Raw genomic sequence first — 24,001 nt, forward strand, 5'->3', positions numbered from 1 at the left:
GGTTGGCGGGAAGACACTCGCGCTTTCCGCAAGTTTTCTACAAAGTCTCTACTTTCGCGAGATAATTGAAACGGGAAGGGCGAAATCGCTCGAATCCGCTGGGATGATATCGACTCTTGATAATGAATTGTTGAATAAATCGAGGAATGTAGATCTCGCAAATATTCGGTAGGCGGCTTATCGAACACTCTGCTCTCGCGTATGCCTGCTTGACCTACGGTCTGATGGTGAAAAATGTCACGGAGAGCCAACACGCCGTGAAAGCTGTCGGACGCAATGAATGTCAAAGCCGTGGTCGTCGACGTTGCCATTTGCATGCAAATAGCAACGTAAAACACGTTGGAGACGTCCACCGAGAAGACTACAATGAGGCCAACGTATTCGTGTAGACTCTTGGCTGAGCTTGCGATGATCTGTTTGGTGGTAAACTTGATCATGGCATCACAAAGACGAAAAGGGTCTGGCTGATTCCTGACAGGTGTATGAAAATGGCGTTGAAAATCGGATACGCTACAGCCACAAGTCCCTGAGCGAGCACAATAAATAAGTAGCAGAGTGAATAATTGTTTTTGTAGGACTGGTGACTTCTTTATTTCAGAAATACCAATAGAGAGAGTGGTATTTGTCGAGAAAATCGTGATGTACGGCCCGACCATAATCACCCATCCAAACGGAATGGGAAATTTTAATAGCGCTGCAACGGCAATGGGCACGACTGTATAAGCGAAACCCGAGCTCAAGCAGACGCAGAATGCCGCACCATTCGAGATGGTGTTCTTTACAACAATTCCGTTCACTTGGAAGACCAGTCCGATTGAGACAGTGGACATCGTTAAAAACAATCGAACCCAGAGCGTGTAGTTAGCCTGCCAGCCCTCTGACGGCGAACGCAACGGGATTCAGTCAATGACCAGAGCCACTGCCGTCGCAGGAATCGGTGTAAAAAAACACAGCAAATGCGCGCAAGAATGAGGTTCGCTGGATATACTCCTCCAGAGCGAGCACTCGTTCCACGGAGTAGTGACTCCGGTGGCCACTCTGGCAACGATTCCATAGCGCAGTAGCCTTGTACCATAGTGACGAAAGCGTGAAAGCTCGCATGGTTGCGCAAGCCTTCGATCTGCTGGTAAAGGTGCAGAATGAACTCGAGTCTTCATCCTGCTCAAGAGTGGCGAGTTTGTGTCGCCGATACAGTGCCTCCAGGAGTTCTGAGTTCGAAATTCGCAGTTCGTAAGAATTCGCAGTTCGTAAATAAGAACTGTGCCTGCTTCTCCTGGCGAGTTTGTCATCAAACGACGTTCAGCTACACTCGCACTACATTAGGCAACATTAGCGCTACGGCACACAAGTTGCACCCCGTAGTCGTGTTTGTCATTGTGCAACTTACTGCGAAAGCAGTAAAAGAAACGTGGACAAGTTGCAAGGCAAACAACGCTAAACAAGGAAGCAAGTTGCAAAGGCAATTAGTGCTCGGCAAGAAGGGAGCAAGTACAATCACCCGCGATAACCTGCCTAAGGAGGGTTAGCGCCACTACTCAGCGTGTCGATGGCGTGCAGACCGTGCCTAGATCCGGAGAGCGTTGAGCAAGTTGGCTGTGTGTGCGTGGCAGCCACCACAGTCTTGATCGCAAAACTACGGTTGAGCTTACCTCATGGACTTACTCAAGGCCCTCTCCGTGAGCGAACTTGCTCAAATCCGCGGACCGCGTAATTTTCAGCAAATATCTCGCAATTTACTTAAACGGTGGAGCGCACAAACTAAAGTTATCACAATACAGAAGTATATGGTAAAAAAAAAATAGAATTTCGTTTTACTCACGACTGGTGGAGAAGCTACATTCTTGCCCAATCAACTTCCAAAATACAAAAATCATCGAACTGAGAATCAAGCGGGGCCCTAAAGTCCGCGAACCAACTCAACACATTGGGGTTCACGAGCGATTCAATTGAATTCGTAGCAACGGTGCCTCCTTCAAGGATACAGACCATCGCAACCTCTTCAGCGAAGAAAACTCAAACAAGCGAGGTCAACCTACCGCCAAATCCGCGCTTGTACTGCACTCTCACTTCCTTTGGTTACAGGGCCCAAGCACGACTGCGCAACTAAAACAAAGACGACTTGGTTTGTGATCACGAAGGTCTACAGGAAAGTATCTTGGGAGGTCTTCCGAACGGTATTGCATTTTTCATGTTCCCATTCTAGCAGGTAGCAGCAGTAGTGACGAGGCGAAGCGGAATTTTAGCTGTGCTTTGTGTAGTCACCGTAACTCATGCACAGCACGAGCATTGCTTTGCTCCATTGAGCAAAATCCTGCTAACAACGACACCGCTGCACGATTACCAATTTTCTGTCAAATTATTGCTATCGTTGTAGCACTTTCGTGAGCGTGGAGTCTTCCTCCTGCTCAAATACTTCGAACTTCGAAGTATATCTATACAGTGATTTTTAAGAAATGTAGGCGTAGCACAGCTCGTCTCGCTTTTTGTATTAGTTTTCTTGTTGCCCTGCTTGTTGGAGCTCTCACTTGCGTATATCCTAGAGAAGCAGTCCGGTGCAAATTGGTGTTTGGGTTTAATACTATAGTACATGTAGTACAGTGTCCAGGCATCTGCAGCACTCGGGTGCACTGATCGCACGGATTTATTATCACTAGCAGAACTGTAACAGTTATGTTGATGCTTTTTTGCTGTAAGTAGGCTACGACTACTCCTTCAAGCTCGCTTGGCTGCATCACTGAATGCTATCGGCCGACCTTCAGTAAAAACCGAAAAATACGATGGTTACAAATCAGAAAAGAATTGGCGTGCTTGGAAACTGTTCGGCGTCTTTGAGGCTGCTCGACTGCTGATCCATAGACAGCAAGCGAAGTAATCGCTTTACTTTGGCGCCGACAATTTGAGACTAGTGTAGCGTTATTACCCAGGACTTTTTGCCCAATAGCTGTGGCAAGCACTAGCTGCAGTTTTGGTATCGGAACAAGTCAACCAGCCTTTTGCGTATTTGCATTGCCATCCGGGCGTTATTGAATTGAAAGCAATCTTGCTAACTCGACGGCATTGCTATCTCTTTCTGTCGATAGTAGTAGAACACGCTCGCCAATACAAAGCGCATAATCCTGCTTGCTTTGTTGGCCGCCACGCTGATGCTGAAGCTTCTTTACCAGTATTTCACCACGGACCGCGAGCCTTGCGTCGCTCCATCAACTGACGAGTCGACATTCGGCCAAAGCGCACAACCACAGGACGCGGTGCTTCCCGTAATCGATACAGCACGCGCGAGAGCCCAAGACCGCTCACCTCCTGCCCGTTCACCGCAAGAATAACCACGCCGCTCTGAATTTCAGGATACCGCTTCGCCTCGGACCCTTCGAAGCACTCTTTGACAATCGCAAACTGCTTGGTCTCGTCCGCGCCGAGCTTCATACCAATAGCCTGTTGCTTGAATACAATATCGAACACATTCTCCATCCCGTCCAGCGCATTCTGCGGACGCGGGATCGACGGCGACGGGACCGTGGGTACCTGTTGCACAGGACTCGACGGCGCTGGGATCCGCTGGGGTCCAGCGCCGTACTCGTTGGTGAGCGAGGAGCGCGTTGGGTACGCCGGCGCGTCCTCCACGCTGCTGTCCGAGCCCGAGTCCGAGAAACCGCTCGGGTCGTGCTCTGGAGGATACACCGGTGATGTCGCTCGTCTCGCTGCAGTGTTGTGGTTCTCTCTGGACGACGGCACGTACATGCTGCTAGCCGTGGGTCCGCGCGCGCCATTGACCCGCGCGGACGGCGCAGTGTACCGCCCATTGACCGGAGCGCTTGCTGGCTGCGGGTGGGACCGGTGGTCCTGGTCGTAGTTGCCCATGACGTAGGTGTGCAGCAGTGAGAGGAAGGTATCCTGGTCCTGCTTGTGCTTGCGCTGCGCCGCGGAAACGGGCGTGCGCTTGCCGATGAGCGTGAAGGCGTAGAGCTGCTGGAAGAAGAGCCCGTTGGACGAGTCGATCTTGTCGCCCGAGAGCTGCAGCCCGCCTGGGTACGAGCGCAGCCACGGGAACATGGCGCTGCTGTAGGACGTGTCGGGCGTCTGCAGCAGCGTGCGCGCGTCCACCACGTCCATGGGCGAGACGCTGCTGCCGATGGACGCGTCCAGGTCGATCACCTGGCGGCTCGTGCGGTTGAAGAGCACCTCCAGCTCGTCCTCGGGCGGTGTGTGCTTCTGGCCCGAGCGCTGGATGGTCTTGGCCTGCATCAGCAGCCACTTGGCGGGCTGCCGCGGGTCGCACGGGATGTCGTACGTCTGCGTGCGCACGAACAGTCTGGCGGCAGACAGCAACGCGTCAGTATCATCGTGTAGTAGCGCTTCCCTTCGAGCGACCGGACGCGAGGGGTGCGCGGGCGTCAGGCGCGCCTACCTGACGGTCAAACTCTCGCCCATGGTGTCCCTGTGCGTCGCGCTGCTGCTTCGGTCGGGCCTGCACTACGGCTCGGAATGGCAAGTGGGAGCAGCGACGCCCCGCGCGGATATAAGAGTGATTTTCGGAATGACTGCGTGTTTGTATGCGAGGGCGGAGAGAAAATCCAATTAGACATGCGCTTCGACAGGTCTGATTTGTTGGCGGCTGTATGGAGAGGCCCGCCACGAGCCCGAATTTTAGGAATGCAATATGCGCCTGGAGAGGGTCTGTGTCGCGGTGGCCGTTTCGTCCTGGCCTGAGAGACACTTTGGCGCCTCTGCTGGTGGAGCCCGCTACGCCGGGCGGCAAAACGGACGCCCCGCTAGTGGTTCACCTGAGCAGCTTGCATTGCAATGGCGACTGTCCTTGTCCGTTTGCGCGGGAGAGGTGGTGGCTGTAAGTAACCAGGAGGCACAAACGATTGTTTTGCTGTGCTCGACAAGGACGGGAATCGACTCCAACAGTAAGCCAAGTATCCAAGTTGGTGGTAATTTCAGATGCAGTTATCTTCTCGCTTTGAGATAAAGACCCAAGCTCGATGTGTGCGCATAAGTCTCTGTAGACCGGAGTAGACTCTCTGCCGACTACATCGCGCTGTGGTTTCGGTGCATCGCTCCATCAGTGTTTGCAACGGCCAGCTCGGAGCGCTAATGACGTGTGACGCACTGACTGAACCAAGCATGTCCTCCTCATGGACGGCCGCATGCCAACCTTGTCTCTTTGTGCTTTAGTCTGAATGCGTAAGATATCTCCGGTATGTCCTTGCTTGCTTGGTTCAGGTGCGGAGCACTTCAACTTGTGATCTTTCGCGTTTTGAAGTGGCCAATCAGAGCGAGCCATTTTTCGGTGTGAGCATGTGCCGCGAAGCGAAGAAGTGGTTGGTAGTGCCCGCTACGTGAAGGACCATGTAAGAGAGAGATACGAGAGAAACCACACAACTACAGTAGTGTGTACGATAATGCAATACTGATGAAAGGCAACTCATGTGATCTTTAAAAAAGACGCTGCCAGCCGCCTCAGACACTTGACTAACGATATCGGTCGGCATCACGTTCCCGTGTGGGAGTTGGAACGTAGTTTGCGAGGTAGCGCGCAAAATTAGGAGACCCTCGGTTTGGCGTGCTCGTCGGAGTACCACGTCAGTGGGATGCACGTAGCTGGGGACTGCTGGGTGCCATACCAATTTCACACTGTTTAGGGGTGGCTCGATAACAATCTTCAGCTTGTCCGTTCGAAGCTTGAACACATACAGATCTGCGACGGGCAGCACGTTGGCAGTGCCACCCGTGTGAACATCGTGTCGAATTCATGGGGGCAGCCAAGATCGCTCCGACGAATGCGTCAACTTTCTTCCTGCAGAAGATAATCGGGGCTTCCTCGCGAACTCCCTCCAGAGCTAGGATGGCACTCGAACAGGTGCATCTTGTTCTGTCGCAGTACGTCCTTTAGGGGCACTTCGTCATCACTCCCTACTAATCCAGCTACATCAATGGTCGGCTGCTTCATCTTGCTCGTGCGCTTCTTCTTGCCGCAGCCGTCCTTCTTCGCGTTCCCGCCCTCGATCTGGAGGCGGGACATGGTATCCTTGCAGCGTTCGAGCAACGGTGCCAAGGAATGAGTGCGAGAAAGTACCGTTTGATTGAAGCGACAATTGCCCTGGTTCGAACTTGAGACCTTTCGCTTTTCGAACTGCCCAATCAGAGCGAGCTGTAGTTAGCGCATAAGAACGCAGATATAAATGGCAACTTGCACGTTCCTGGGCGGAAGGCTTCATTTCTCCTCGCTGCCAATCTATCATCAGCATGTTGGGAGGCGGCGGCTCGAACATCCTACGCGGAGGTAAGCGGTCGTACGAATGCAAGACCCTCGTGGGTAATTTCGTCGAGGAGGAGTATCGCCCTGGAGCCGTGAAGGATACGCGGGATGGCGGTGCCAACTATACCAGCAACACGCGCGTTCAGATGCACCAAGGCGCGCGTGTCAAGATGCAGGAGTTTGGTGCGGGACTTCGCGACCTTAATGAGACGTCCAAGTTCAACTACCACGAACTCGTAGGTGCTGACAAAACGAGAGGTCCGTCGACGTGGCAGTCGATGTCGCAGTCGGTGTACAACAACTCGAGCCAGCCGACGGAATTTGCGGCCCCACGCGAATTAAAAGGACGGACGATGCGCGGTGAGGAGCTTCAGAGACATCGCGAACGCTGGACAAACGAGGGCGAAGCCCTCGTAAAGGTGCGCTACGTTACTGACAGCTCGGCGAACATGGACCCCGTGGTGAAGCCCCAGTTCCACAAAGAGCTATGCAAGCCTTCGCCTCCAACGTTCAAGTAAAGAACAGATTCTGTTAGGGTAACACGTCACAAAGGCTACAACACCACTGTTTTGGTGCTTCAACTTGAAGACTAATCTATTGGCATTTTTTCTTTGGTTTGGCATGCTCGGTTCATGAACGTGGTCGTCTCTTCTAAATGGAGTGAGACAATGAGAGGCGCGGCGTTCACTTGAGCTTGTCAGCGGATATGTGTATATCATGTTCGCTCGTGGTCGTTTGCATCAACACTTATCCACAACTTGCTATCTTCTCGTTCTATCACCGAGTTCACTAAGTAGTCAAATTAGGCGTCTTTTGCTGAGCACTCGTTCGTTTCCCTGGATACACATACCCACAAACAGGTTTGAATTACGCTTCATAAGCAAACCCACCAAATGCCGCACTTACTCTCTCAAATCAATGACCATGACGCAGATGTTGTCCATGCTTCCGCGCGCGTAGGCTTCTTCCATGATACGCTGTGCTGCGGTTTGAGGGTCTTCGTACTTGAGCACCAGTTGTGCAGCGTCATCGTTAGAAACCGTGTCCCACACTCCGTCGCTAGCTAGAACGACGTAACGATCCGTTTCCGTTCGCGTGAACTTCTTCACCTCAGGTTCTGCCACAACGAAGGGCTTGAGCATGCGGTCGCCAATAGCGCGCGACACTGCCAGAATGCCCTCGACGCGCCACACACCCCAGAACACCACCGATCCTCCGAGCTCTTGGATTCGACGACGTTCATCCGGCCGGTTCGGTTTGTGGTCCGACGTCAGCACCGACACCTTGCCACTGCGATGCACCAGCACGGCTCGAGAGTCGCCCGTATGTGCCACAAAGATCTCGTCGCCCTGCGTCAGCACTACAACAGCCGTCGTTCCATCCTCGGAGTTCTTGCGGTTCGCAATCTGCAAATACTGTGACATCAACAAAACAGTGCACTCAGTCCACCGCCACAAGAGTAAAATAAAACATTTGCAATCAACCTCTTGGTCGGTGCGCAGGAACCCGTTCTTCAGCGCTTCCACCGGCTCCTTGTTGATCGTCGGCTCTTTGATGACATTCTGGCACATGGCCTGCACGCAGTAACTGCAGCCCAACACCGACATTAGCATCAGCACCAGAGATACTCAACCACTGTAGCACAATTGAGATCCTCACTTTGCAGCGCCGTCGCCTCCGTGGCCGTCGAAGATGCCGTAGAAGCTCTGCTTGGGGTCGCCGTTCAGGTCCGCCATCGCCGTGTGGCGGTCCTCCATGTACGGCCGCCGCCCCTGCATCTGCGAAACGCCGTAGCGGTAGTGCACGTGCGGGTTCACGGGCGGGCACATCTGCACTTCGTAGGGCGCCAGGCCGGCGCGCCAGGACGCGGCCACGTAGCGCAGTAGCAGCACAAGCAGCAGCAGCACCAGCGCTTGGCTCAGGAAGCTGCCGCGCAGCGTCTGCGCCATGGACTGCAGACTCGCGAGGTCCAGCGATGCCGCCATGGGGCTCAGGGAGGGCTGAGAGGGCTGACGACGAGGATCGACGCGAGAGCGATCGGCGCCGGCGATGGCTGTTGGGGATGTGACTGAGGCCGCTGCTGTGTGCGTTAGTAACTCGGGGTATTGGCCAATGGCGGAATTTACAGCCGGATTTTAACCAGTACTGAGCCGGCACGACGTAATAGGTCCACCCACGGACGTAGTACCGTGTCTGTCGGGATTAAGCGCCAAACGAGCTCACCGGATTCGGCGACATGACCGCCGCGTCGTGGAGGCATGAAGCAAAACGAGGATCGATCATGCGCTTGGATTCTCTCGGTGGCGGACGCTCTATTGACTGGACGTGAAAAAAAATGCAGCGGACTGCGCTGCGACGACTCGGATGGAGCGCTCTTGAGCTCAGCTGCTGTAGCTCCTCAGCCGAGCACCCGGTCGCCGTAGGTGAGCACGAGCGCGTGCTCCTGGTCCACGAACAGCGAGCCGACGGTGAGCTTGGGCAGCAGCGTTTGCGCGCGGTCATTTAGTAGGAAGGACGAGAGGCGACCCGAGTCCGTGTCCACGGAGCACAGGATGGCCGGGTGGGCCATGCGCAGGAAGAACCGCTGCGCGTAGATGCTGTAGCCCGAGGCTGAGGCGAAGAGCCCCACGGTGGTGGGCGGGAAGAAGCTCAACACGCCGTGAAACTCGCGCACGTAGTGGACGCCCACCGGCTTGCTTTCGTTCTTGCACTGCGTCACCACCTCCACCTCCAGGTCCGGTAGAGTCCACGAGCCCTGAAGGCAGCAGCAGCATTAGACTAGGATCAGGCAAGGTCTAAGCTGATGCAGTTGCACATCACACCTGGTGGTCGATGCCGCCGTCTCGCGACTGCTGCGTCGCCTGCAGCTCACAGTTGAGCGACTGCATGAGCGTAACAACCTGCGCCTCAAACGCGAGTCCCTTCTCGCGGTTGCTGCTGGGCGTGGGGGATACGTCAAATATACTTGAGAGGCTCCTCTGCAACAGCACACTATGTCTGGATGGCTGAAGTGTCCGTGCCGGTGGGGTCTTCGCCATGAAACAGCACCGCCGCCATACTCGCGCAGCCATTGGCGATAATGAAAATGACCTCGGTCGAGTGACAGGAATAATGACGTGTCGGAGTTTGTCAGCTGGATCTGCGGTTGTAGTTGCTGCGTAACGTGAGCTGGTGTGTACCATTCAGCAAGTGTGCTTGGCTGAAGTACATGTACAATATAAGCAGGCACATGAATGCATCGAGATGGAAGCTAAAGCGACTCATGTGAACCACCGCAGGAAAATACGAGTCGTCTACCAAAAAACACGATTTGACTATGAATGACGTCCAGCCTGAGAACACTCTGCGTCGGCTTCGTCTCCATGCACCTTACTACGCTTGGCCTGCATCGTTGGTACCAGATTCTTCATCATAGTCGCTGCAGGCATCACCAGACTCACTGTCGCTAGTATTTTTGGAACCAAAATACAACAAAATACACCGCAGTACAATTCTTTTGTTACTTCGTAGGGTTTGCTTCCCTGGTGACAAGCGAATACAGCATACCTTAGATTGTCGCGCCGAGCGACGAGGTCATCCAGTTGTGTATTCAGTAAGAGTTCGAGGCGCTTGACCAGTAGGAATGCCGACACGTTCTTGGTTTGATCTTGCTGCCTGATGGGTTAAACCTTGCCTGGTTAGCTGCGGCAGGGTGGAGCAACTCCACAGTACTTACTGGTTGATGCCGGCGCTTGCAGCCACGGCCTGCCCCCGGAAATTCTCTTGATCCAGATCCGTCGTAGTTGTTGACGAAGCTGTCGTTGTCGTCACGACTTGTTCTAGCTCCATCACGGGAGCAGCTTCGCTGTTCAGTTGTGCCGTATATTCAGCGATTTGTAGACCGTCACCGTCCAGGTCTTTCTCCATGTCGAACTCTCCGTTCCCTATATCTTGAAGCTTGCTGCTCAATCGAGTGTAATCTTGCTTGAGGCTTGAAAGTTCACCACGAAGATGACAGTTCTCCGCCTCAAGGCTTTGCCGGTGCTTCTCTAGCAGTTGGAATCGCTGGTCCGCCGATCGCTGGCAAGACGTGATTGCATGCTCAAGCTTCTGGTTGTCCGTGTGCATGACCTTGACTTGAGTTTGCAAGACGGTTAACATCTCCTCGCGCACACTTGACATTGCCTTGAGCCGGTCCAATTCTTCGTCAGCCTTGCCTTTCACCATCTCCAACTGATGGACAGCCTCCTGCTCACTCTGCATCTTACCGACCAGATCACACTTGGCCTCCTTCAGCTCATGTAGCTCGGCGCTCAGCATCTCTGCGGTCTCCTTCAGCCACACCCTCTCCTCCTCCAGATCACAGATCAGGCGCGAACTCTGCTGCTGCGCCTCAGTAGCACTCTGCAGCTCGACCCGCAGCTGCTTCACGACCTCATCGTCAGTGTCCTTGCCGCCGTCGTCACCCTCACGAAGAACGTGGCAAAGCATTTCGTCCGCTTCCGCGTCGCGCTGAGCCTGCTCCACCCGTGCCTCCAGCTTTTGAAACGCTTGCACCTGCTGCATGAGGATCTCGATCGTCTGCGCCGCTTGCTCCATGTCGACGTCCTGCTCCCGCAGCAGTCGATCTCGATCTGCCAGCTCACTGCGCAACTGGGCCACTTGACTCTCGTCGAGCGGATGTTGCACCTGCTCGTCCAGCCGCGAGAGGTTGGCTTGGAAGCGCCTGTGCAGGGACGACATGCTGCTGTCGTGCGGTGTGCTGCTGCCTTCTTGATGCGGCGTCTCCATGGCGATGAACCGCTTGTGCTGCTGAGTGCGGAATGAAGAATGCGGAATCCGACTTCAAGTTGAAGTGACAATCACTCTGACTTCAGCGACTCAGTCTCCGATCGTATGTATGCTAGTCAGCGAGATTCGCGGCTCTTATTTCGTTTATTAGGCGACGCTTAGCCGAGCTATAACTTAGAAGGCTCCTACGGATCGTGCTGTTTACCTACAGCCACGATCAGGTCCCGCACGTACGTCTCGATGTCGTGCTGCGTGGCCTGCACAGCCTCGAGCACTTCGTCGTGGGAGGCCGCCTCGCGCTCTTCCCCGGGGAAGAGCGCCTTGTTGGTGATGAGCGACAGGCCGAGCACCTTCAGTCCGCAGTGCGCGGCCACGACCACCTCGGGCACTGTGCTCATGCCCACAGCATCTCCGCCCACCAGTCGGAGGAAGCGGCACTCGGTCGGCGTCTCGTACGTGGGGCCGGAGACGAAGCAGTACACGCCCTTCCGGAGCTTGGGCGCGAGGCCGAGCCTCTCCGCCACACTCACGGCCAGGTCCTGCAGCTTCTTGTCGTAGCAGTTGGAGAGCGGCGTGAACCGCGCGCCGAAGCGGGTGTCGTTCGGCCCGATGAGCGGGTGCTGGCCCGACAGCCCGGGCATGTTCAGGTGGTCGTTGAGGATCATGACGTCGCCCACGTTGAAGTCCGGGTTCAGGCCGCCCGCGGCGTTGGTCACGAGCAGGTACTTGATGCCCAGGAGGTACATGACGCGGATCGGCAGCGCCGTCTCGCGCATGGCGTAGCCCTCATAGCAGTGGAAGCGGCCGCGCATGCACACGACACGGAGGCCCTCCAGGTCGCCGAACACGAGCTCTCCGGCGTGGCCCTCGACGGTCGAGCGAGGGAACTGCGGGATGTCCTCGTACTTGATGGTCTCCGTGTTGCTCAGGCAGTTGCTGAGCCCGCCGAGGCCGGAGCCGCACACGACGCCGATGAGCGGCCGGCTCGACACGCGCTGCTGCAGGTACTCGTAGATGACGTCGATGCGCTCCTTGGGGACTGTCTCGTCGGCCATTTGACCCGTCGACACGCGGCGCGCGTGGTGCGCAGACTTGTCGCCCGTGCGGGCGAGCGTGGCCACAGAGCTGACGGTGGGGTGTCCAGCGCGCGGACTCATGCCGTCCGCGCTGTGACTCTGGCGCTGGCGAGTCACGTGCGCCGGCAACGGTGACGCGGTCTGGGGGAGGTCGTTCATCATGGTTGCTTGCGTGCGGCTGGCGCTGGGAGAAGGAGGCGCTGTGGCTCCAGGCGGCGGATTGAGAAGTGGCTCTACCAGAAGAAGCTGCAGCGGGTGATGTCAGCAGCAACTACAAGGTGCGCGTCACCCGGTTGTAAAACGAAAGACCTATCCCGCACTCGCATTCAGGGACCATTTTCCGTGGTCCAGCACTGCAGGAGAACAAGTTTCGAGTTGCAGTGTTGACCTACGGTTGCTTCCCACGTCTGTTGTCGCATCATTACGCTCTCGAGGCATTGCTTCGTTGGTCTCCATGGCGAAGTTTACAATACTACACCGGAGGCTGTTGACTCCTTCCGTTGAGCTCATTTCGGCTTCGGCTTCTCGAGTGAAGCTCGGGAGAAGAGGCGGCAGCTCAAACAGCTTGTCCGAAGCAAGACATGGTGCGTTACTGAGATGCGTGGGCGCCAGAGGGAACCCCGAGCTGGCAAGCGACGATGGCCGCACATGATCATCCGATCTGGCGCATCGATGCGCTTGGCGCCAAAATTCAAATTACGCGGCCGATCATCCTCGACGATTTTCAACTTTTCCTTGTCCACAGCTTTGCCTACTGCACACCGCAGCGGTGTCACCGCTCTAGCAGCGATGAAGAAGAACGCAGCACTCCGATTCAACAGTAAACGTACGCCAATACCGTGGGCCGCGCTGCGACGTGAGTTTCCGTCTGCGTCCTGTGCCACGATTACCAGCTCACCAAACGTATCCATGGCGCCAGCATCGAACGAATGAATCTGAGGGCCATCTCGGCGTATGCAGCGTGGTTTAACTACATGTACCCTTGCTTCTCGTCGGAGTCGAATGCAAATGTAGCCATCTTCCATCAAGACGCCCCGTCTCTGCGCTTCTTCTCGCCACCTGCCCATCTGCCACAGACTGTGTGAATAGTGAAGGAGCTCCTCGAGTCGACACCCATGGCGTCGCCCGCGGCGTCTTCCGCCTCCTCCGCCGCCGCCTCTGAGGAGGAGCGGCGCGTGCGCCAGCTGCTGCGCGACCTGCGCGTGGACTCGGGCGACGTGCTGCTGTTCGACCGCAAGTGCGCGAGCATGGGGCTCTACGGCGGCGCCATCTGCGTGTGCGCCAAGTTCTTCGGCCAGACGCAGTGGGACCACAACGGCGTGGTGGTGCGCGCGCCGTCGCTGGCGCCCGACGCGCAGAGCCCCGAGGACGAGCTGTTCCTGCTGGAGGCGGCGCTCACGGGCGTCAAGCTGCGGCCGCTCGTGGCGCGCGTGCTGCTCAGCCGCGGCCACGAGGTCGCCGTGCGCAAGCTGCAGGTGGAGCGCTCGCCGGAGCTGCAGACCAAGGCGCTGCAGTTCGCGCTCGGCAGCCTCAACGCGCCCTACGAGGACAATCCGGCGCGGTTCTTCAACGCCGGCGTGTCGGTGCCCACGCGCATCGCGCGCGAGCGGATCTTCGCGGCGCTCGTGGCCACCAAGAAGGAGCTGGCCAGGCTGGACGCGGAGCTGGCGCACCGCGACAAGATGCCGGCGTTCGAGCGCAAGGCGCTGCTGCAGGAGCGCGAGGCGGTCAACGAACGGTACCACGCCCTGGGCGCGGAGCTCAGGGGCAGGGAGCGCTCCGTGTTCGAGAACGCCGTGGTGGACGGCGACGAGGTCAAGACGACCAAGATGTTCTGCTCGCAGCTGGTGGCCGGCATGTACCAGCACTTGGGGCTGCTGCTGCCCTACCCGTCGGCGAATTCCTATCTGCCCAAGCACTTCAGTGCGCGCGATGGTGGGGACTTTCTGAAGCTACAGCAAGGAGCGAGCTTCCTGCCCGAGATTTCGCTGCGTCAGGAGCTGGAGAAGGAGACGGATAAGTATGCGACGCGCGTGCAGGAGGCCAAGGAGAGGGGCCCACGCGCCGGTAGCGAGACGGCTGCCATCGTGCACTGCTTACGTCGCCACCAGCTTTTCCACACGATGAGTGAACCGGAGCTTTTGGCCACAGCGTCGCAATTTCGGCGACGGGTGCTGGGCAAGGGCGAGGTGGTGTTCTATCAGGGAGCGCCGGGTGACTGCTTCTACATTATCGAGCGCGGAGATTGTGACGTATTCGTCGATTATGACCATTTATTGAAGACGCAGACAGCGCTGCATGCAGCAGATTCCGACAATGCTCCAAACCCGGAGCTGCATAAGCGCATGTTATTAAGAAAGCGCAAGACCATTGCCCTGCCTGAGTTCAAGTCGTCGTCGAGCCTTGTTGGCAAGAACGAGCGCGTTCACGTGGCTACAAACGGCCCTGGTAACGCCTTCGGAGAATCTGCGCTGATCTACGACACCCCTCGCCGTGCTACAATTCAAGCTAGCACCTCTAACCCGGGCGAAGACGACGAAGCCGTCGTATTGTGGCAACTCGATAAGCCTACGTTCCGAAAGATTTTGGCATGTCATCCAGGTAGCCAGCAATCCTTAGAAGAGCGGCGATTTTTGCTGGATGCACTGGAGGATCACCCGCTATTCGCTGAGCTGGATGATCGCGCTAAGGCGTTAGCTGTACGCAAGTGTTTCCCTCTCAGTGTGCGGGCAGGTACGACTATCCTTCGACAAGGTGATCCGGGAGACTACTTTTATATGGTGGAGAGTGGTCGATGTGAGGTATCACGTCGCAAACCCAAGGCGACAAAACCTTTTGTAGATCGGGTCATTGGACCTGGTGCTAGTTTTGGAGAGGCAGCGTTGCTGTACAACAGTCGCCGCGGTGCCTCGGTGAATGCGCTTGAGAACGCCAAGATTTGGTGCATGGATCGCGCAAGCTTTCTCACAATCACACGTAGCGGATCGACAGCGCTGCACAAACTATTCCGAAAAGTGGGCACCACAGTCGTGTCGGGCTCCAATGAGAGTTTTGCTACGGAACGCGACTTGCGCCGTATGCTCACAGACCCGCAGCAGATGCAGTTGGTGAGGCATAGTGCGAACGAAGACGAAGACGTGGATGAGGGAATCGGGCAATTGGCACCACACCCTGCACCATTGCCATCGCCTCAGGCCTACGATCGCGCGGTGCAACTTGCTCTATCGCTTTTACTCAACGATTCTTCAGGTCTCGTAAACTTTTCGCAGTTTGCACACTTCCACATCGCGCTGGGTGCCTCCAACATCGACCAACTCCTTCCGGAGGCTGCATTCCGTGTGCTAAAATCGGTGACAGACGCATATGACGGCGGTAACACCCGTATTCCGACCCCATCAGCCTCGCTGTTTGATCAGGATGACGCTGACCAGGCTGCGATCAAACTGAACGACCTTCCTCGTGCAATTCGTCAGTGGGTTTCCACAAGCGAAGCTGCAGGAGCCGCTGTTGATAATGCAGAAACACCAGTTCAGGTGACGCCCGGACGCTTAGCGTTTTATGAGCGCTTGTTTGATTTGCCTGTGCACCAGCTCGGCGATCAGTATGTCACCCACGATGATCTTGTCCGTGGAATTGCAGCGTTCGAAGTGGAGGGCGCTCGATCTGGGAGCGAGCAAGATGATGATCATCCTCAATCTGAAGACGTAATAGCAGCTAAACAGGAATTCAGAGCATTTCTGGTGGCTCTAAAGGCCGACATTGACTCGCTGCGTACGATCTGGAGAGCAGCCGAGCTGCAGGCACACGGAGGTGATCGCGCCGATATGGAGAATGACCAGAGAAGGCTAACTTTTGACGCCAATCTCAAGTCCGGCTGGATCTCGGCCTTGCGGCAGAACCCTACGGGTGGTGATTGGGAGTACTTGCAACCGGAAATGGAAGATAGCAGTCGAAACAGCAAGGCTTTCAACCAAATCAGCGCGACACTCCGAAGACAGCAACTAATGGCGCAAGTGACATCGTTTGCTGCTGCCATTTCGGCTGGTGCTCTTGCACGCACTGTGTGCGCACCATTGGAGAGATTGAAAATGTTGATGCAGCTCTCTACTCCGAAGCCGACAGCATCTGCGGCAGCTACAGCTACGAAGCTCTTATCTGGCTCGGCCCCGTACACATCATTGACAAGAGGCTTCTGGAACATGGTGAATCTCAGCGGTCCGCGCAGCTTGTTCAGTGGAAATCTCGCACACTGCATCTGGGTGGTGCCGTCAGTGCCGACCAAGTTTGTCCTGTGTCACTTCTATCAAGAGCAGCTTGCGCGTATGCTCCCCGAGTCTTCATCGCCTTTTGGTGTGCTTGGTGTGGGCAGTCCGCGGGTGTCCGCCAGTATGGCCAATCTTGCGGTCGGTGGTCTTGCCGGCCTCACGCTCAACTGTCTGTTCTACCCGCTGGATGTTGTCCGTGGACGTCTGACTGTGCAGCAATACTATAACGCGAACCGCCCTTCGACTGGCATTCTGGACTGCGCACGGTCGATTCGTGATAAGGAAGGTTTGCGTGGTTTCTACCGAGGCTTTGTGCCTGCCAGCCTTGGTGTCTTCACGTACATCGGCTGCAACTTCGCCCTCTACGAGTCGTTGCGGCCGGTATTCGTGCTCTACGACACGGAGGACACAAGCAACCAGCTTGGCCACCCAAGCGTGCCGGGTCAGATCCTGTGCGCCACCACAGCCTCGATGGGTTCGCAGTTCATTTCGTACCCGTTCGACGTCATTCGGCGGCGCGTGCAGCTGCAAGGCGCGAAGTGGCATCCAGAGCTCGCGTTCCCGACCTACGAAAGCGCGTGGGACTGCGTGCGGTCGTCTATACAGGAGGATGGAGGCGGTGTGCGAGGCTTGCGCTCACTGTACCGGGGGCTGTTTGTGAACGCTGTCAAGGCGCTACCTTCTACCGTCATCTCATTCCTCAGCTACGAAAAACTGCGCGAAATGAAGCACAACGCGGACGACGCATAGTTGCTGTCTAGAGAAGCTGTTGATTTTGTTAGATCCTACAACTTGAATGCAAAAGGGTTGCAACGATCAATATTTTGCCAGCGGACGTACAGCGGAGTACCGAAGCTGATAGTTTCGTGGCACGCCCATGCCTTCAGTTAATCCTCGACTCTGAAGGAAGACGCTTTCAATCTCTCCCTGCTCAACTCACTGGAAATCACCGCAAAAACCTGTTAGTCCTTTCCAAGACCTTGGAAGCTGTTTAAGCACCAATCTCACCTTCGCAAAGCAGCGATCTCCTCTCTCAAGAACTCGTTTTGCTTCAAAAGTTGAGTCTGGTCGTTCGTCCAGTCGCTTTCCAGCCTTGCGTAGTCTCCCTGGTAGCTGGCATGTAGTCGCTTTTCTTGCTCCCCAAGATGCTTGGCCTCTTCGCTGAGCCTTTTGAGTCTGGAGATGTACTCGTTGCCCTGCTGCCGCTTTTGCTGATGAGCTTCCTCCAAAAGCTCCCGCGATCGCGCCAACATCTCGTCCTTAGAGTTGTTCATGTCCCTCAAATGCCCCACCTCGTTTAAAGCCTTTACGCCCTCCCTCTTCACGTACTCGAGCGTTTGCTGGTAGATCTGCTTCCACTGCTCCGAGTTGCACACGTCTCGCTGGTGGAAGTACCGAGACTTCTGCAACTCAAACTGCAGCGCATCTACTTCCGCTTCCAACTCGCAGACTCTGCGTTGAGCTGCTCGAACAGCTTTCTGCTCCACAGCTTCGACATGATCTTGCCCACCTTGTGGTAGATTTGTCTGGGCCACTCGAAGCTGCTGTGTCAACATGTCAACGGCTTGGTTGCCTCGCATCATCGCAGCGTGTTTCTAGGTCAGTTGATGATCGCGCTCGTCCAGCGCTTTGCGCAACCGGATGACCTCGGCCTCCAGCTCTTCACTGGCGAATGTCATCACGCCGCCCCCGAGACGCAGTAACTTGTCCTCCAGATAACTGACACGCATCTTCAGGTTGAAGTTCTCGTGCTGTAGCCCTGCAAACTTGGACTCTTGCTCGCGCAGAGTCCTGGGGATGACTCGGGTAGAGTTGTCGCTGCTGTCCTGCTGGGAGTTCATGGCGGAAGGCTAGAGCTGTAGTGGTATGGTGGCGGACTTTCTAGTTGTGAGTGATGATTTAACTTCAACATACTGACCATCAATCTTACGATCATTGGAAGTGAATTGAGCAAAGCGACGTTGTGTGAGTGTGTGTGTGTGTGGGGGGGGGGGGTTCGCTTGTTGATTAATATGGTTGACTACTGAGTACATTTCTTCTTCGTCGAGCGCCACTCGCGAACATCACTATAATATACGGCTACCCGGGTTGGCCTCGGAGCAGCACGACTCTAGCAGGCTATTCAGACGTTTCTTAGTCGCGGGCATTCCGAATATCCCTCTCCAAATCTTGCACCTTCATGCCCACGCGACCAAGCGAGGACAATGAACTGCGGTACAACGCGTTTACGCTGCGCTGAGCTGATGTTGAAGCTTTTGAATTGCGACGCGGCGCATCAAAGCCATTCTGAACATGGGACTTGACCGGGCTTTCGAACTGAGGCTGGCTTGCACTTCGAGACCGAGGTGAGCCGTTGCGCTCATCAAAGAACTCGGCATCAAGAGGAGACCACTTTGTAGGCGCGTCTTCTCGCCGCTTCACCGAGGCGTTGTTGTCCACAGCGATGACACGCTCCTTCTCGAGACGCTTCTTCTCGTCACGCTCTTTCTGGAGCACACCAGCAATGTTGCTGACCACTTCACTCATCGCCTCTGATACGCGCACTGCTTCGGCAAGAAGACGAGAGCATTTCCGCTCAACATCCTCCACCCAGCGCGGTTGGTCATTTTTGCGATCAAATCCACGAGAAGCGGATTTCCAAGCATCACCGTAACGCCGCTGCAGTTCTTGAGACTGGGCCATGAACTCACCCCAGCGCTCCGATACTAGGTGCATCCGCCCAATGTACTCATCCAGCTGTAGAATAGCCGCTTCGTAGCTCTCCATCCAGCCAGCAGCATTCACTACGGGGCCCCGAACGATTGGGCTGTCTTCCCAGCGCTTGTACGTCTCGGTTATCATGTACTGGGTCTGTTCCAGCTGCTCCAGCAACGTTTGCTTCACCTCGCCGAACTCTACGCGTCGCTGCAGCTGCTGGGTGTGCTTCAGCACCGCCGATTTGTACTTCTCAATGTCCTTGTCGCGGCCAGCGATTGCGTCCTTGTACATTTCAATAGCCTTCAATAGTTCCTTATTCTCCCGGACCGCTTGCATGTACTGCTTCCTAGCGTGTTCGGCAGATCGTCGGCGCTCTTGCACCTCTTCGTACAACAGGCGATTGCTTTCCTTGAGACCGTGGTAATCTTGCTGCGATGTCTCACGTGAGCCCTTTCGATCCCTCTTCATAACCTGAAGTTCATTAGTCACCCGAGAGAGAGCCTCTTCCGCGTCTGTTGCCTTGGCTTGGAAGAAGTTAATTTCCTCTTCAAGGACCTGGAGCTCTCGCTGGGTCTCCTCACGAGAACCCTTTTGGTCTCTCTTCAGAGTCTGAAGTTCGCTTGTTACTCGGGAAAGCGCCTCCTCTGCATCTGCTGCCTTGGTTCGGAAGAAAATAATTTCTTCTTCGAGTGCCTGGTAGTCTCGCTGTGGTGCTTCACGCGAACCCTTTTGATCCCTCTTCAGCGCCTGAAGTTCACCTCTTGTCCGAGATAGAGCCTCCTTCGCATCCGCGGCCTTGGCTTGGAAATATTTGACTTCCTCCACAAGTGCCTGGTAGTCGCGCTGTGATGACCCGTGCGAGGCCTTTTGGTCTCTCTTCAATGTATGAAGTTCGCTTGTAGCCAGAGAAAGAGCTGACTCTGCGTCTGCTGCCTTGGTTTGGAAGTAATTAATCTCCTCTTCTAGTGTCCGCCGCTCATTCTCTTTTTCCAAGCGCAGCTCCTCATATCGGACAGACCACGTCTTCTCCAAAGACTGTTTTGTGTCCTTCGTGTGAAGAGAAGAGCGTTGGAGGACTTCCAGTTTGCCTTGGCTTGAGCGCAATTGAGTGGATAGCCGGTCAAGTTTGGTGGTCATCAGGGATGTTTCCTGTTTCCAGCGCGTCTGAATAGCTGCCGCCTCTTCTTTAAACTCATTCTTTAAAGTAGAGATAGCCTCCCTAGCGAGGCCCGTCACTGTCTGGTTTCGACCGTCGCTATAAGCACGGCTCCGACCGACCAAAATCGAACGAAGCTCCATTTCCACAGCCTCGAGCTCCCTTTGCGCTGAAGTTCTTTCAGTTTTGAGTGAAGATGCTGCTCGCTCCACCTCGTTCGCGCGTTGACGCTCCTCATCCAGCTGTCGTAACAACGCACTCTTTTCCATAGCAAACTGGTTTTGCCATTCCATTTGCTGCTGTCGAGCTGCCGTACTCGTCGACGTGTTGGTTGACACCACCTCTGCTAATTGTCGCTCAAGTTCCTGCAGACGAGTTGCCCGGCGAGCTAGTTCGTCTTCACAACCAGCAAGTTGCTTCTGGTACTCCTGCACTTGAGCCGATTGCCTATCCAGCTCTTCCTCATACGCCGATAAATGCTGTCGCTGCTCTTGCGCATTCGCCGCCTCATTCGAAAACCTCTCCTCGCTGTCCTGGAACTTCCGCTCCATTGCCTCCAAATCAAACTGGAATCCCGACAGCTCGGCTCGAAGGCGCCGGTTATCCTCTTCCATAGCCTGGCGGTCTTTCTCCAAGGCCAGCAATCGTTCGTTCGACGTCTGCTGGCAGCGGGATTCGGCCAAATCGCACTGTTCCTTCATCCTGCGAGCCTCGGTCTCAGCGTGCTCCAGCCGACTCTCCACCGTTTTCAGCGTCAACTCATGCTCATGTTCGAGCTTCCGCCGCTGGTGCAGCTCCGACTCGAGCTGGTGGATCGTATCCATTGCAGCTTCGCGGTCGGCCTTGTAGCTGTCCAGCGACTTGGTCTGTTCTTCACAAGCGGCTGTCAGCTTGACGTTCTGCAGCCGCAGCCTCTCCGTCTCAGCAGCGAACTGCTGTCTCTCCTTGGTCATGCGCTCGATCTCGGCCTGCAGCCTGGCGCGCTCCTGCTTGATGCTCTCGTTCTCCATGGCCAGGCGCTCCTTGTCGAAGTGCGTCTTCTCGCGGTCCGTGAGCAGGCGCGTGTGCTCCGCGCGGTAGTTGTCGCTCTCGCGCTGCAGCTGCTCCATCTGGTGCTGGACCTGCTCCTCCATGCGCTTGAGCTTGGCCTGGTAGCGCGCGTCCTGCGTCTGTTTCTCCTGCCTCACGGTCTCCGCCTGCAGCTGCAGCGCCGCGAGCTGCTCCTCGCGCTGCTTGCTCAGCGCCTTCCAGTGCTCGGCCTCGGCCAGCGCCTTGACGTTGGCCATCTCGACCTGCTGCATGTTCTGCTGCTCTCTCTGGCTGCGGAGCTCGGCGTCCCGCTGGTCTCTGGCGCGCGCGTCCTGCGCGTCCTGCAGCTGCGTCGTGAGCGTGTTCGCGGCCTCGCGCTGGCGCTGCAGCTCCTGCTCCAGCTCCTGCAGCCGCCGCTGGCTCTGCTGCTCGCTGCCGACGGCGGCCTCGAGCTCCAGGCGCCAGCGCTCGGCCGTCTCGGCGTCCACGCCGCCGCGCTCCTCCAGGTGCTGGTGCAGCTGCGCCTCGGCCTCGCGCTGCGCCTCCTCCCTCGCGCGCGCGGCCGCCGCCTGCGCCTCGTGCAGCTGCGCGTGCAGCATGTCGATGGCCTCGGTGGCGCGGATCATGCTAAAGTTGCGCTGGCGCAGCTCGTGCTCGCGCTCCTCCAGCGTCAGGCGCAGCTGCGCCAGCTCGCTCTCCAGGTCCTCGCTGCAGAAGTCCGTGCCCTGCTTCATGCGCAGCAGCCGCTCCTCCAGGAAGTTGATGCGCAGCGCCTGGTTGAAATTGTCCATGCGCAGGCGCTCGCGCTCCGCCTCCTGCTCGCGCAGCAGCGTCGAGTTGTCGCGCGAGGGCGTGGGCGTCGCCTGCAGCGTCCCGACGCCGACGCCGACGCCGACGCCGCCGCTGTCGCCGCCCGCTCCGCGGTCGCGGTCGCGCTGCGGGGTCTGCATGCCGGGGAGAGAGCGACGATCTCCGCTAATACTGAAGTCTGCCTCTTGACGATTTCTGCTATTTGCAGCTCTGTGGGTTTCGCGCGCGATTTTGTATGGCCGTTTGTATGGGACACTCGGTTGGGGTGGACCACAGCGGCTGGGGTGGACCACAGACGGCGCGGGCAGGACATGGCATCAAGATCTGTGGCGCCGCAACCTATCATTCATTGGTCTATTCAAACGCCTAGCTGGTCTATTACGTTGCTGGTGCGTTCGTGAGAGGCTAGTTTGGCAGCGTCATCGCCTTCTGAGTGCAGACCTCTAATGAGGAAGGCCCCTAGTTCAGCAGTGATAGTGTCCGTCGTGACGATCGTTTGCACCCGTGAGTTCATTTCCATATCGGATTACAGACCCGATTCTTCCGGATATGCCACTCCTCAGGTTGATATCCGCCCGCATGCTTCATCGTCGTCGTCCTCGTGTATTTGAAAGAGCACTGAGGCCTTCAAAATGGTCCATTGCCAAATAAGCAACACCACAAATCAAACGGATTTTGACCAAGCACCACCATATGAGGTAGCTTTGGGGTCTCCACGTTCCTTTAGAGAAGCTACACTTCAATACGGTCCTAGACACAAGCCGGGTGCACTAGGTCACTGCGCCAGACCTCGAGTGTGCGCCACCAGAACTGCATGGAGCGCGACCAGGACTTGTAGACTGCGGCGGTCTTCGTGCATTTGCATCAACTCCACCTTCATCTCGGCGATGTCGGTGTGGAGCAACTCACCCGCGCGGCTGTTGTGCCGGCGTTGCTCGTCGTCGTCTGGATGGTTGGTCGTGTCCTCGTTGTGGAACTGCAAGCCTCGGTTGATGCACCTTGGCGGTCAGCTGCTCCAAGTGCAGCAGCATGAGCTCCGAGAGCGCAGTGCTCAGGAGCGAGCTGGTCGTCAGCAAGTCCAGCAGAAGCCTTTGCGCGGAGTGGGTCGGCGGCTGCATCGCTGGCGAATGACGCTGGCCGTGGTTGCAGGCTGCAGAAGAGCGCAAGTTGAAGTGACAATCACTCTGGTTTTCATTGTCACTGAAACGGGGTTGCGTCACTCCGATGGGGAAGTGGGCCTTTCACTGAGAAGCTCACGCGAAGAAGCCAAGATGATCCTGAACCTGAGCGCCCTGCAGCTGCTGCTGCTGCCGCCCACGCTGCTGCTGGTGTCGGGGATAGCGCTCTTCAACTTCCAGAACGTCTTCCGCTTCCTCACCATGAGTGCGACGGCCGCGTATCCTCTGCGTGTCATCTGGGCTGAGTCAGCCTAACGTCTGGTGTCCTCGCATCCGCAGACCTCAAGAGCTACATGACGATCCCCGCCGTGCAGACGCTCAAGCCCTGTGCGTTTACGACTATAGGGTCTGCTTACTTCCGTCGCTACTGGTGTGCTGACGGCTTGTTGTGCTGCTGACCCGCTCTGCAGACGCCGACAAGCTCCGCTACGCTCTGGAACAAGTGCTTGGTACGATAAGGAGGTCGTTTCTTGGGCGTGTAGGAGGGCTGACGGTTGTGCTGCTTTGTGCGCTACTTGCAGGCAAGGCGTCGTCGTTCAAGTTCAATGTGTCGCACGTGCTCATGATGGCGGTGGTGATCATGCTGGTCGCCATCTACGAGGCCATCCAGAGGAACAACGAGCTGCAGGAGCAGCAGCTCAGGCTGCGTCAGAAGAGCAAGCGCGCGTAGATCCTCCCAAGAGGAAACAACGTAGCGCTGTGTAACAAGACGAGCACGAAAGTTTTGAAACTTACTACTCCCTTTTACTTAGCTGTGA

The 24,001-nt window shown here is 56.3% G+C and overlaps 12 protein-coding genes across 16 annotated transcripts; 3 read left to right on the forward strand and 9 right to left on the reverse strand.

The window, feature by feature from the left end:
* Positions 1-3,168: 3,168 nt before the first annotated feature.
* Positions 3,169-4,428, reverse strand: IUM83_09803 (PDZ domain; the record flags this gene model as incomplete). The annotated part of the gene is made up of 2 exons (XM_067934270.1): positions 3,169-4,309; positions 4,406-4,428. The coding sequence occupies 2 exons, from the start codon at positions 4,426-4,428 to the stop codon at positions 3,169-3,171; spliced, it is 1,164 nt and encodes a 387-aa protein (XP_067799361.1).
* Positions 4,429-5,788: 1,360 nt separating this feature from the next.
* IUM83_09804 (uncharacterized protein) lies at positions 5,789-6,025 on the reverse strand (the record flags this gene model as incomplete). Its single annotated transcript, XM_067934271.1, has 1 exon — positions 5,789-6,025. One exon carries the CDS (start codon positions 6,023-6,025, stop codon positions 5,789-5,791), a length of 237 nt encoding a protein of 78 aa, XP_067799402.1.
* Positions 6,026-6,249: 224 nt separating this feature from the next.
* On the forward strand, positions 6,250-6,780 carry IUM83_09805 (uncharacterized protein; the record flags this gene model as incomplete). The annotated part of the gene is made up of 1 exon (XM_067934272.1): positions 6,250-6,780. The coding sequence occupies one exon, from the start codon at positions 6,250-6,252 to the stop codon at positions 6,778-6,780; it is 531 nt and encodes a 176-aa protein (XP_067799359.1).
* Positions 6,781-7,064: 284 nt separating this feature from the next.
* On the reverse strand, positions 7,065-8,247 carry IUM83_09806 (Protein phosphatase 2C; the record flags this gene model as incomplete). 2 transcript variants are annotated; one of them, XM_067934273.1, is made up of 4 exons in its annotated part: positions 7,065-7,098; positions 7,169-7,677; positions 7,747-7,849; positions 7,922-8,247. In XM_067934273.1, the coding sequence occupies 4 exons, from the start codon at positions 8,245-8,247 to the stop codon at positions 7,065-7,067; spliced, it is 972 nt and encodes a 323-aa protein (XP_067799382.1). The 2 variants fall into 2 exon arrangements, with proteins under 2 accessions (XP_067799382.1, XP_067799381.1); XM_067934274.1 differs by lacking the exon at positions 7,065-7,098 and having other exon boundaries at positions 7,165-7,668.
* A 413-nt stretch (positions 8,248-8,660) lies between these two features.
* On the reverse strand, positions 8,661-9,150 carry IUM83_09807 (uncharacterized protein; the record flags this gene model as incomplete). The annotated part of the gene is made up of 2 exons (XM_067934275.1): positions 8,661-9,017; positions 9,085-9,150. 2 exons carry the CDS (start codon positions 9,148-9,150, stop codon positions 8,661-8,663), a joined length of 423 nt encoding a protein of 140 aa, XP_067799360.1.
* An 823-nt stretch (positions 9,151-9,973) lies between these two features.
* Positions 9,974-11,032, reverse strand: IUM83_09808 (Tubulin-tyrosine ligase family; the record flags this gene model as incomplete). 2 transcript variants are annotated; one of them, XM_067934277.1, is made up of 1 exon in its annotated part: positions 9,974-11,032. In XM_067934277.1, one exon carries the CDS (start codon positions 11,030-11,032, stop codon positions 9,974-9,976), a length of 1,059 nt encoding a protein of 352 aa, XP_067799363.1. The 2 variants fall into 2 exon arrangements, with proteins under 2 accessions (XP_067799363.1, XP_067799364.1); XM_067934276.1 differs by having other exon boundaries at positions 9,974-10,369.
* A 185-nt stretch (positions 11,033-11,217) lies between these two features.
* On the reverse strand, positions 11,218-12,270 carry IUM83_09809 (Purine nucleoside phosphorylase I, inosine and guanosine-specific; the record flags this gene model as incomplete). Its single annotated transcript, XM_067934278.1, has 1 exon — positions 11,218-12,270. The coding sequence occupies one exon, from the start codon at positions 12,268-12,270 to the stop codon at positions 11,218-11,220; it is 1,053 nt and encodes a 350-aa protein (XP_067799362.1).
* A 953-nt stretch (positions 12,271-13,223) lies between these two features.
* Positions 13,224-17,123, forward strand: IUM83_09810 (Mitochondrial Carrier (MC) Family; the record flags this gene model as incomplete). 3 transcript variants are annotated; one of them, XM_067934279.1, is made up of 1 exon in its annotated part: positions 13,224-17,123. In XM_067934279.1, one exon carries the CDS (start codon positions 13,224-13,226, stop codon positions 17,121-17,123), a length of 3,900 nt encoding a protein of 1,299 aa, XP_067799257.1. The 3 variants fall into 3 exon arrangements, with proteins under 3 accessions (XP_067799257.1, XP_067799258.1, XP_067799256.1); XM_067934280.1 differs by having other exon boundaries at positions 13,482-17,123; XM_067934281.1 differs by having other exon boundaries at positions 16,662-17,123.
* Positions 17,124-17,260: 137 nt separating this feature from the next.
* On the reverse strand, positions 17,261-17,815 carry IUM83_09811 (uncharacterized protein; the record flags this gene model as incomplete). The annotated part of the gene is made up of 2 exons (XM_067934282.1): positions 17,261-17,312; positions 17,382-17,815. 2 exons carry the CDS (start codon positions 17,813-17,815, stop codon positions 17,261-17,263), a joined length of 486 nt encoding a protein of 161 aa, XP_067799259.1.
* A 153-nt stretch (positions 17,816-17,968) lies between these two features.
* Positions 17,969-18,214, reverse strand: IUM83_09812 (Spindle associated; the record flags this gene model as incomplete). The annotated part of the gene is made up of 1 exon (XM_067934283.1): positions 17,969-18,214. The coding sequence occupies one exon, from the start codon at positions 18,212-18,214 to the stop codon at positions 17,969-17,971; it is 246 nt and encodes an 81-aa protein (XP_067799254.1).
* Positions 18,215-18,506: 292 nt separating this feature from the next.
* On the reverse strand, positions 18,507-22,205 carry IUM83_09813 (Spindle associated; the record flags this gene model as incomplete). Its single annotated transcript, XM_067934284.1, has 1 exon — positions 18,507-22,205. The coding sequence occupies one exon, from the start codon at positions 22,203-22,205 to the stop codon at positions 18,507-18,509; it is 3,699 nt and encodes a 1,232-aa protein (XP_067799255.1).
* A 1,131-nt stretch (positions 22,206-23,336) lies between these two features.
* IUM83_09814 (long-chain-fatty-acid-CoA ligase) lies at positions 23,337-23,913 on the forward strand (the record flags this gene model as incomplete). The annotated part of the gene is made up of 4 exons (XM_067934285.1): positions 23,337-23,448; positions 23,523-23,570; positions 23,654-23,692; positions 23,765-23,913. 4 exons carry the CDS (start codon positions 23,337-23,339, stop codon positions 23,911-23,913), a joined length of 348 nt encoding a protein of 115 aa, XP_067799284.1.
* Between the last annotated feature and the right edge of the window lie 88 nt (positions 23,914-24,001).

The sequence above is a fragment of the Phytophthora cinnamomi genome (genome assembly GCF_018691715.1).
Source record: "Phytophthora cinnamomi strain GKB4 chromosome Unknown Contig5, whole genome shotgun sequence".
NCBI lineage: Eukaryota > Oomycota > Peronosporomycetes > Peronosporales > Peronosporaceae > Phytophthora > Phytophthora cinnamomi.